Here is a 12,311-nt window from a genome sequence, read left to right on the forward strand (position 1 = left end):
TTTTTAGATTGTCTAATGTTTTATATTTCTTTGCAGTGTTGCTGCCACCAAAAGTCCTATAATTTTCATTGGTACTGGCGAGCATATAGATGACTTTGAACCTTTTAAAACACAGCCGTTCATCAGCAAACTTCTTGGTATGGTCAGTGTTGGGGGTAGGGGGAAAAGCAAAATGGAAAGAGCACGGAACTAGGAGTCAGGAGTCTGGGTTCTAGTTCCAACTTTGCCATTAAATTGATAATGTGATCTCAAGCAGGTTATTTAATTTCTTTGCTTCACTTTTTGTCTTTTGTAAAACGAGGATTAATAGTAGCTACTTGAGCTACTTCTTAGGATTATCATAATTAAGTGTGAAGTGAAACTTTCAAAATTTTGAAAATCTTATGTTAGTATAAAATACTTATGTGGCATGGAAAATAAATAAATAATGAATTTAAATATAGTTTTTGGTTTTTCTAGGTATGGGCGATATTGAAGGGCTGATAGATAAAGTCAATGAATTAAAATTGGATGACAATGAAGCACTTATAGAAAAGCTGAAACATGGTATGCCAGCTTTAAAAATTAATTTGACATTTATATGCTTTATTAAATGTTTTACTGAGTCATATACTGTTATGAAAATTAACATTAGATAATATTTTGGGGATAATTTGTATTTTATATGTATGGGAAATTATGGAATTATAAATTTATTTTATTCCTCCTTTAAAAATAATTTGCAATTTATTTTCCTTAAGCTAGAAATATAAATTTTAATTTTCTCTTGAATTTCTTAAAACTGAGTGTTTTCTTTTTTAATGTTTATTGTTTTTGTTGTTATATGAAAACCGTTTTCAATTATTCTCTCCTGATCCCCAAATAAGCAAAAGCAATCAGCACTGGAACTGAGTTTGGCAATATATGACATTTCACACCTCTAGTTTTCAACTTCTCCAGCGAAAGTATAGGAGCACTTTTGTTTCCTCATCTTTTATAACATTTTATTTCATTTTATTGATTCTTTACATTATTGTAGTCATTACATGCTTTTTTATGATTCTTATTACATTTTGCATCATTTTAAGTCTTTCAATGTTTCTATGAATTACTCATTCATTATTTCTTACATGTAAGTCAATAATTTCCTATTACATGAAAATCCATTCCCCAATGTGGGCACCCACTTTGTTTCTAATTCTGTGTTAATACAAAAAGTGCTCCAAAGAGTATTTTGGCTTATATAGGACCTTTCTATTGGCCGTTGAATTTTTGGTGATATAATCCTAGCAGTAGGATCTTTGGGTCATAGTATATGAACAGTTTAGTCATTTCTCTCACATAATTCCAAATTGTTTTCTGGGATGGTCGGACCATTTTATTTCACATCTCCACCAACAATATATTAGAGGCTTTGTCTTTTCACAGGCCTTTTATCACTATTTCCTTCTTTTGATATCTTTGCCAACTTGAGGAGTATGGGATATAACTTGAGAGTTGTTTTAATCTTAATTTTTCTGTTTGGTGATTTAGAATAATCTGTCATGTGATTGTTATTGGTTTGCAGTTCTTTTGAGAATTGTTCTCATCTTTTGGCCACTTATTTATTAGGGAATGACACTTGGTGTTATATTTGTGTCATTTTCTACTTTATCTTGCCTACTGGATTTTGATGACGTGTTTGGTGTAGTTTTTCTCTATTTGTCAGTCTCCCTTTTCATCCTAGATGCATTAATTTTGTTAGTGCATAAACCTTTTTTTAATTTCGTACAGTCAAAATTGTCTGATTTACTTTTTAAGATTACTTTTATCCCTTGTTTGGTTAAGAATTCTTTTGATAGTCATTGTCGTGAAAGATACCATTACTTGTTTTCCTCTGTATTTTAATAATAAAATTGTTTCTTTTGTGTCAGTTATTCTTTTTAAAATGTGTTGTGGCATTTACTGAAAGGTACTAGTTTCAATATTTTTCTTTAAACTGAGCTGTTTGAGGTCTTGCTAAATAGGGAATTAGTTGATTTTTGAGAATTTTTTTCTAATGCTAAACTAATGCACTTGATTTTTTAAAAAATAATTCTGCTGATCTGCCTTTCTAATTTTTAACCAGTACCAAATAGTTTTGATGCTACTTATCTTATAATTTGAACTATTACAGTGCTATTCCCTTTCATCTCTTCCTTTTCCATTATTTCCCTTAAGATTCTAGGCCTTTTGTTCTTTTAAATGAGTTATTTATTCCATAATAAAACAACCTTTGGGTGGTTTGATTAGAATAGCACTGTCTATAAATTAATTTAGGTTACATCATTTTTATTGTTACTTTTGCACAATCTTAAGCAATGAATATCCCTTCAGCTATTTAAATCTAGCTATTATGTCATGTTTTTTCCCGATTGTCAGAAATTTTCTCTCTTTTCTTTTTTAAACATTTTTATTTTTACTTCCAAGTAAACCATATTATATGCAAAGATGGATAATTTTGTTTTCTACACACACACACACACACACACACACACACACACACACACACACACACTCTTTATACTTCTTGTTAGCATAGCATAATTTGTTGGAATTTTTTGGTTGCTATTTATGCCATGTTTATTAAGACAGCTTTCATTTCATAGTAAATTCTAATGTTTATGCTAACTTCTGCTCTCAAATCTGCTGTTTAGAAAATTTGAGCTTAAATGAGACTAAGAATGCAATGTCATTTATAAAAATGATAGCATTCAGTATATACCTATTTAGTGCCTGCTATATACAGTATGCAGTGTTTTCATTAAGGAAAATGGGAAGATAAATAAGATACTACATGTGATAATGACAATTATAAAATAAATTACTACTCTTTAATCACTTATTCTGATTTATATTAAAATAAAAAGACAAGAGAAAGATCATGAGAGACTTTATATAAAGATAGAAGATAATTGGGGAAAAGAAAAAACAGTGCTGAGTTCAAAAAACAATGAATGCCTAAAAAGAGACTAGCTACTAGAAGTCCAAATATTACATAAGTCCCACTTCTTTTTTAATGTTCACAACTGTTGAAAAATCACACAGAATTTATTAAGCCTTTTTTTAAGTACATATAAGTATACTACAAAAATATAATGTGATTAGAACATAGTAATCTAAAAACAATATTAGAAAATTTTAATAAAGAGATAAGCATTTTAGCGAGGTATATGTGATAAAGCTATATGAAAGAGGTAGCATTTGAAACTTGACTGAAGAAAAGAATTTCAACAGAGATGAAGAGGGAATGCATTTAAATCCATGCAGGTGGGAAGTACTCAGCTAGGAACTTATTATTATTACAGGTACAATGTTGTAGAATGCATGAATTGTAAAGACCATTTAATAACCCTATCTATTCCCCTTTACCTTCTTCCCTCTCTTTAGCTTCTGGCTTAGTACTAGCTCTCTTTTCCCCTGCCATTTGATATACAGTTTTTTGGTGTAGAAGAAAATGGGAGAGAATATTCATTTGACCTTGATGTCCTGACTGTACTTACTATGATTTATGCCATCCACTTCTATCTCATACTCCTTAATTTAACTTTAGTCTCCACCCCTGCTAAACTTAAAGGCATTCTAAATCATCTCTGAATGCCCTAGTCTGATTCTCCTTGATTTTTATACTGAATTTAACATTGTTTAAAGGTATTTCGCTTGGTAACCTTGTCCTTGAGCAGTTCACATTATAGTAATCTAGGGATATGGCAGATTTTAACATCCTATTTACACAGAAAAGTAATTTGTTGAAGGAGCTAAGCTTTAATCAGGAGGGAAGGGTAAGATTGTTAGCTTAAAGTTGTTGGGAAAGACTTCATAAGTAAGAAAGGATTTCTGATGGGCATTGTTTCTCTTTGGTGTAATACAAATGCCAGATTTGGGGAAAAGCTAGAAGGTTTGTTTGGCTGTATGATAGTGCGAAGGGAAATATTGTTAAATAAGACTAGAAAGGTAGGTTAGAATTATGCTGTGGAGGACTTTAAATGGCAGGTTAGAGTTTTCATGTTATCTTTGAGCATTAGGAAGTTAATCAAGTTCTGTCTCCCTAATTTGCTTCTCTTTGTCTTTCTGCGCTCAAAATAATGAGCATCTTTCAGAGCTCTTGATTCTATGGTATCAATGATTACTTCTATTGAAGGTACCTCATACACACATGCACATGCACACACAGAGTCTCAAAAATCTTAGTGCATTTTTTTCCTAACCCTGAGCTCTATTCTTATATTTCCAGCTTCCCAATATTTTCACTTGGAGAACACCCTGCCTTCCAAAGTGGAATATATTGTCTCTGACTAAACTCTTTGCTTCCCCTTCTCACAAAGCTAGTTCTTCTTGGATTCTTTATTTCTGTCATCAGTAATTCTATTTTTCCAGTTACCTAGCCACAAAACCAGGATTTTCTTTCCTACATTATGTATCTTATATATATTCTTTCATTTCTTTTCTCCTGTAGCCACCATAAACAGACTCTTATTCTTTCATGGAGGCACAATTACAATGGTGCACTCTTCTGTCTCTTCTCTTCTTTTCTATGTGTCCCTGTCAGAGTAATCATTCCAAAATATGTTATTAGCCATACCTCTTTCTTGCTTTAATACTTTGGGTGACTTACAAAGTAATCTGGCCTCTTCCTATTTTTCCAGCCTTACTAACCTACTCTTCTAATTAAACTTTTTCTCATTGCCTAGAGTGGTTTAGTCATCATCCCTTGAATATTAAGGCCTCTGTCTTTTTTGTTCTGTCTTTTTTGCCTGAAATGCTACTGTCTAAATATTCACCTATCAAAAACTTATCCTCTTGTCACATCTTATATATATTAGGATATGAAGTAGTTTTTTGCATCTTCTTTTTTGTTCAGGGTCAGGAAGTGATAAATGAGGCCATCTTGCATTTACTTTTATCTCTAATTATGGAAAGAAAGATTTTTATCTCCTGTTAATGGTATTTCAGGCTATAAAGAACAAGTGAGGGAGAATTTTTTGTCAGGAGTTGGAGTAGGGCAGAGTAGTAGACAGTTGTTTTTTTTGCCTCTTATATTATTCTAAATTTTTCAAGCCTACGTTGAGGTGCTTGCTCAACTTGGTCAGTAGAGAAAGCAGGATATCTGTCTTGGCCCTCTTCAAGTTTCTTGGCTCCTCTCATTCCTCTCTTTCAAGATTCCCACATACCAATGGCCAGAGCTCATTCTTTCTTGTGTCTCTTTTACTGATACCTCCAACCTTTATCTTCCTTGATCATCATGGCATTAACTTCTCTCCTGACCCCATGGCAAGCAGGCAGACTCATGGTACAGAGTTTTATAAGGCACATAGCCTTATACTTATTTATTTCATCTCCTGTGAGCTCATATAATGTAGAGAACCTTTCTCATTTGTTACCTTTCCTATGGCATCTAGCACAATGCCTTGCACATAGAGAGAAGATGCTTAATAGCTATCATATGGATAAATCATTATGAACTTGAGTTCTTCTTAAGGAAGAATCCATATTTTTGATTTAGATTTTTATCAAACTTTTCTTTATTATATCTGACTTTTTAAAATTTTATTTCAGGTCAGTTTACATTGAGAGATATGTATGAACAATTCCAAAACATCATGAAAATGGGCCCGTTCAGTCAAATATTGGTTAGTTATCTTAAGACTCTTTTACCTTCATTTATTTGAGATCCATAGAAATGTTTTAAATACAGTCTTTGCTGTAACTGCTTTTGACAGTTGTATGGGAATTATAGACATTTTATTTTAAAATTATTTTAAAATCAAAATCAAAACTGATGTCCTAAGCTAGACAAATGTGATAATATTAAAATATCCTTTCACATATTTAAAAGTTATACTCTGCTTTATGTCATATGAGATCAAAGTAATTGATATTTCAATTTTAGGGTATGATCCCTGGTTTTGGAACAGATTTTATGAGCAAAGGCAATGAACAAGAGTCAATGGCAAGGCTAAAAAAACTGATGACAATAATGGACAGTATGAATGATCAAGGTAAGGTAGTAAATTATATGGAATATATATTTTTACTTTGAAAAAGTATAGGTCTGACCCTGTCATTCCTTCTATTCAGTAAACTCTAGTTGTTGGCTTTTACTTCCCAGATCAATATAAAATGTTCTTATGGGCATTTAAAGCTCTTCAAAAATTGGCCCCTTTCTACCTTTCTTTTTTGTTAAACCCTTACCTTCTGTCTTAGAATCAATACTATGTATTGGTTCCAAGGCAGAAGAATGGTAAGGACTAGGCAATGGGGGTTAAGTGATTTTCCCAGGGTCACACAGCTGGGAAGTGGCTGAGGCCAGATTTGAACCTATAGGACCTCCCATCTCTAGGCCTGGCTTTCAATCCACTGAGCCACCCACCTGCCCCTCCTACCTTTCCAATTTTCTTATATACTATTTTCATGTAGTCTGTGATAAAGTCATACTGACCTACTTGTTGTCCCATGCATCCCAAATTCCAAAGGTCTTTCTATTGGCTGTCTTCCACAACTAGAATGCTCTCCTCACTGCTACCTGTTAGAATTACTGACTTCCTTCAACATTTAGCTTAAATACCACCTTCTGTAAGATGTCTTTTCTGGTCTCCTTAACTACTAGAGTCTTCCCTACTAAGATTACCTTCCATCTACTTTTTACATATTTTATAGATATTTATTTATTTATTTGTTCTTCCCCCATTAGGTTGTAAGCCCTTTGAGGACAAGAACTGTTTTTGCCTTTCCTTGTGTTTCTAGTGCTTAGCCTATAGTAAATACTTAAGAAAATCCTTGTTGATTGAATAACTAGAAAAAAATGGGCTTAAAATTTGCTTTAAGTTCCTTTCTAAGAATTACATATTCAAAACAGAGGCCAAAAGTTGAGGTGTAGTTCAGGTTTTTTTGGTAAATTTAGACATGTTCAGAAATATGTGAAAGAGCATAACTCTTTTTGTTCCTTTCTGGATGAAATGTTTATTATATATATGAAAGATAGAATTATATGACTCTTTTTCTGTAGAACTTGACAGTACAGATGGTGCAAAGGTTTTCAGTAAACAACCAGGAAGAATCCAAAGAGTAGCAAGAGGATCGGGTGTCTCAACAAGAGATGTTCAGGAGCTTTTGACACAATATACTAAGTTTGCCCAAATGGTAAAAAAGATGGGTGGTATCAAAGGACTTTTCAAAGGTAAGAAAACTAAGAAAATCATTAGATTTTTAATCATCAGTTTGAAGGGGATATGTTAGAAGAGAAAAAGGAAAATTCAAAACTAAAAATCTAAGGATGAGCCTTATACAAAGAAAAGTTGAATTTTCAATTGCATCCATTATAAACTTAAGAGTACATATTATGATTTGTGGGGACAATCTAATTTGCAGTTCAAATTAATGAGAAATAGTTATGAAATTAATTTTTTTGTTAAGAATCATGTTGATAAGGGTAGTTTTATTAGTGAAGACAAAAAGGTAATTTTATATATATTTTATCAAAAATCTCAAGAGTTTTTGCATTCCTCCCATATGTGAAGAGAATCATTCCATGATTTTCTTGCTTACTTTATACTTTTCTTATCCTGGCCCCTTTTTTCTTAATTTTGGTTTTTTCCTTTCCTATACTCAATCTCAACTAATTTCTCCCTTTTTTTTTTTTGGTAAAACGAGGCTTGACTTTTTTACATTTCCAGCTCTTTTAGGCAGACATTGCATTCTGTTAGTTTTATTAGAATAATACTGAATTATTATTCATTTTACAGGAGGCCCACTACTATGGATCTTTATCCCTCTTAAAAAGACAGAATTAAGATTAATAACAGTGAAAATGGGATATCAACTGAAACAAGCAAGAAGTTATTTGGAAGTGTTTAGAACCATAATCTTAAATGCATCTAATCTAAAAAAATATACTGTTAGACACTTAATGTTTACACTCTTTTAGGAGGTGACATGTCAAAGAATGTAAGCCAATCCCAGATGGCAAAACTAAACCAACAAATGGCCAAAATGATGGATCCAAGAGTTCTTCATCACATGGGTAATTTTTTTTTTTAATTTTTTTTTTTAGAAAATTTTCCCATGGTTACATGATTCATGTTCTTATTCTCCCCCCAATCCCCTCACCGTCCCCCGTAGCCGGTGTGCATTTCCACTGGTTTTAACATGTGCCATTGACCAATACCTATTTCCATATTATTGATAGTTGCACTGGAGTGGTCATTTAGAGTCTACATCCAAAATCATATCTGCATCAACACATGGGTAATTTTTAAGTCTGTTTCCAGCTACTTAAATGAAGTTAATAGTATTGACATTGGTGATACATTTTGATTTTACATTGTTAAATGAATAGAACTTCCCTAAGCAGAAAGGGGGCATCTGTTATGGAGAGATCTTGGGAAGTAAAAAGAACATTAAATTATTAATTAGGAGATTTCATTTCCTATCAGTATTCTGGTGCTACCCAGCTCTGTAATTGGGCCAAGTTGATTAACTTCTACTGTTTTGAGCTTCCTAATATGAAAAATCAGGAGATGGCTAAAATATATATACTAATTAATAAATGATGATAAATAAAATATATTAATTCCACTTGTTCCATTGTGTTCAAAAATATTTTGCTAAGTACTAGAGATAAAAAGTAAAAAATTAAAACATTTTCTATCTATAAAGTTTTTATTAGGGAAGAATACAATATGAACATGAGTTAATGCAAGATATATATAAAATAATATAAAGTTATTTCAAGAGAGAAAAATAACAACTTGGGGGTAGGTATTAAGAAAGGCATTGTGTTTGAAGTAGCATCTGTGCTTTGAAGAAAATTAGGATTCTGTTAAGAGATGAAGAGGTAGTGCATTCTAAGAGGTAGTGCATTCTAAGTATGGACAGAGACAAAGGTGTGGAGATGGAAGATGGAATGATATTCTTGAAATAAATAGCAAGGAGGCTATTTTGACTCAAAAGTAGTCTACAGTGAAAGGGAATAACAAAAAATAATTCTAAAAACATTTGTAAGATTAATGTATTGTTGCTAGAACTATTAGTTGGTGTGACCATTCTGGAAAAGAAATTAGAATTGTGTGATAAAAAAATTTTGAAATTATTCAAACCTTCTGATCCAGCAATTCTTGTTACTGAATATTATACCAAAGAAATCAGAAACCAAAGACCTCATATATTCCAAAATATTCATATGTAGTAGCAAAGTTCTGAAAGAAAACATATCCATTTATTTAGAATGATTAAATAAATTTTGGTACATAATATAGTGGACTAATGCGAATGTTGCATTTAAGGGATTCAGAAAAGTTTAGAAAGATTTGCATGAATTGATGGAGAGGAAAAAGTAAATCCAATAGAATCATACATACAATGACTACAATAATGAAATTGAAAACAATAGATAGTTGAACTCATATTAACTACCATGATCAATACTAGTTTCAGAAGACAAATAATGGAAAAGCTTTCCTTCCTCTCAGTAGTGAAGTGGACAATTATAAGTGTCATATGCTGTCATATTTAGTTACAAAATCAGCTGTATTTGCCTAAGTGTTTTGTTTTTTTAGAAAGTAGGTTTATAGGGGTTAGGGTTCTGAGGGAAGATATCAAGAGGTGTCTATGTTTGAAAAAACAAAAGACATAAAACTTAAAGGGAAAAATCAGATAAGATTGGATTTGTGTATGCCTTTAAATGCCAAATTGAAGTGTTTTGTGTTTTAACCTTGGGAAGAGATTTTTGAACAAAGGAGTAGCATAGTCTGAAATGTGTCTTAAGAAGATTATTTTAGCAGTCATATGAAGGATGGAGATTATTTTAGCACTATAGAGAGGGGAGAGACTAGAAGCAGAGCAATCTATTGCTCATTCAGGTGAGGGGTAATGAGATCTAAACTAAGATAGTGACTGTGCAAGAGAGACAGAAAGTAGAGGCAATAAGTATAGGGAGACTTTCTTGAGGAGTTTAGTTGTGATGAGAGGAGATATATATAAAATGATAGCTAGCAGAGATAGCAAGATCAAATATATAGATATATGTTCATTGTAGACATCAGGGAAAGATCTAGTAATTTTACTGGCTAAGATGGGATGGAATGGGTTGGGATCAAGGGTGCACATATTTGCCTTGCCCAGGGTAAGGGCTGCTTTCTTCTTTATGTGAGAGAGTGGCGAAGAGGGAACTTTCAGAAAATTATCTGTTTGATTTTGTTTGTTTTTTAGTGAAGTATTAGGTAAAGCTCTCATCTGATAGGGTGCCATAGGAGACTTGAGGAGAGAGAAAAAGGGTTATGTAATATAAATTTGTAGTGGTCGTTTTCAATAAAAATAGGGTAGTTTAGGGTGTTATACATTTGGTAGAAGAAGATATTGAGTTCAATTTTGGACATTGGGTTTGAGATGTCTGTGGGAGCAGACAGGTATAGTGCACAGTTTTTTTACTTCCTCCAATTCTGTTCTATAACACATGAATGTGAATTAAGGCAGACAACTGAAGGTTGGGGTTTGGCAAGGCATGAGCAGCAATAGGATCAAGGGACAATTAATATTTATTTGAAATTATTTCATGAGGAAGTAAGATATGGAAGGAAACAGCATATCTATCCAGTACAGGGTTGGTGGCCTATGAAAAAATTGGCTGGTGAGGGGATTGGAAGTCTTGGTAAGGATGAAGAACAGGCTTAGGTATTGTTAGAGAAAGACATAGAATGTTTTAAAAAAATTATGTTTAGATAAATTAATTTTGGAGTTCATGAACATAGAATTGGAACCACCCTTAGTCTGTAAGCTATTTGAGAGTAGAAACTGTTTTTGGCCTGTCTTTGTATCCTCAGTACTTAGCACAGTGTCTGGCACATGGTGGAAATTTAATAAATATTTGTCTTCTCATTGACTTCTGAGTAATAATATTAGCGGGCAAGAGACTATGAGTAGGGGACAATATATAAGAGAAACAAGCCCAGGGCAAAATTAATGGAATAAAAGTTGTGAGAATGCAGAATTGGTTTAGAAGTAAGACAAAGAACTTTTAAATCCAAGTGGTTTTTTTCTTTTTCTTTTTTTTTTTTAAACCTTACCTTCTGTCTTAGACTCAATACTGTGTATTGGTTCTAAGGCAGAAGAATGGTAAAGGCTAGGCAATGGGGGGTATGTGACTTGCCCAGGGTCACATAGCTGGAAAGTGCTTGAGGCCAGATTTGAAACTAGGACCTCCCATCTCTAGGCCTGGCTCTCAGTCCTCTTGAGCCACCCAGCTGCCCCCCTAAATCCCAAGTTTTTAAAAGCCTGTAGCTATAAGGACTCTTCTAAGATAATATATTTTTGTATAATAGACAAGTTTTCAATGCTGTACTTTCTGTGTTACTGTCTGAGTCTTTGAACCATCATCCTGATACATGTGACTTGACTTTACCAATACCTACAGACACTTGCAAATATGATTTTCTTTTATTAAAAATGTACATTTATAAAACTTTAGCATTCCTCTTCATATTCCCTGTGTGCTATGTATGTTATTTCAAAATATCAGCTCTGGTTTCATTTTCTTCTAGTTTTTATTGATCTCTTTCTCCCTTTCTTTATTTTTAGGAGGTATGGCAGGACTACAATCAATGATGAGGCAGTTTCAACAAGGAGCTGCTGGAAATATGAAAGGCATGATGGGATTCAATAATATGTAAAGAAGATTCTTTAATATAAACTAACTCAGTTGATGATACTCTTTGCTGAGATTTCAGATTTTTCTCCCTTCCCTATTTGTAAGACAAAAGAGGTGTTTTCTCCCTTCCCTTTTTCTTCTTTTCCCCACTTTTTTTTTTGAGGGGGTTGAAGAATATTTGGGAGTTTGATCTCTTCAAACTTCTTTTCAGGCTTCTTGAGTTTCTGGGGTTTTCTGGAAATCACATATTTTTGCTTAAGAGAACAGCTCTCATTAATTTCTGTTTCAGAATTTCACTTGTTAAGTGAAACAAATCATGATGTAAAATTTAGTACTTAGTTTTTAATTATTTGTCTCTAAAGGTAACCAATATATTTGTAAACAGTCTAGGTCAATTGTTAACATGATGTCGAAAGGAAAATCTGTAAATAAACTTTAAAGTGGTTGTAATCAAAGGGGTTTGTTAACTTTCTTTATGGTTTTAAATCTTAATCTTCAAAAAATGTCATGCAGAAAGACAAAACGTAGAGCTAATGCCATGCCTCAAGAACGCATTTTGTTTGTGGGAAAGATGGTCAGTGCCTTAACCATGAATTTCTAAAGTTATGTGTAACATAGTATAACTGGCATATTTTACCAGAGAAAATCAATGCTTAATCCAGTAAATTGCTTC

At 32.8% G+C, this 12,311-nt stretch overlaps 1 protein-coding gene across 2 annotated transcripts in view; it reads left to right on the top strand.

Annotated features, from left to right (window-relative positions):
• The window catches only part of SRP54 (signal recognition particle 54), a 37,707-nt gene extending 25,614 nt beyond the window's left edge, over nucleotides 1-12,093 (top strand). For both annotated transcript variants that reach the window (XM_044664757.1, XM_044664758.1), the window contains 7 exons: nucleotides 37-137; nucleotides 460-546; nucleotides 5,554-5,627; nucleotides 5,888-5,996; nucleotides 7,004-7,174; nucleotides 7,922-8,017; nucleotides 11,569-12,093. In XM_044664757.1, coding sequence (XP_044520692.1) covers nucleotides 37-137; nucleotides 460-546; nucleotides 5,554-5,627; nucleotides 5,888-5,996; nucleotides 7,004-7,174; nucleotides 7,922-8,017; nucleotides 11,569-11,660 — 730 coding nt within the window. In that variant the 3' untranslated portion in view covers nucleotides 11,661-12,093. The remainder of the gene's footprint in view (nucleotides 1-36; nucleotides 138-459; nucleotides 547-5,553; nucleotides 5,628-5,887; nucleotides 5,997-7,003; nucleotides 7,175-7,921; nucleotides 8,018-11,568) is intronic.
• The last annotated feature ends 218 nt before the right edge of the window (nucleotides 12,094-12,311 follow it).

The sequence above is a fragment of the Gracilinanus agilis genome, chromosome 2 (assembly GCF_016433145.1).
Source record: "Gracilinanus agilis isolate LMUSP501 chromosome 2, AgileGrace, whole genome shotgun sequence".
In the NCBI taxonomy this organism is placed as follows: domain Eukaryota; kingdom Metazoa; phylum Chordata; class Mammalia; order Didelphimorphia; family Didelphidae; genus Gracilinanus; species Gracilinanus agilis.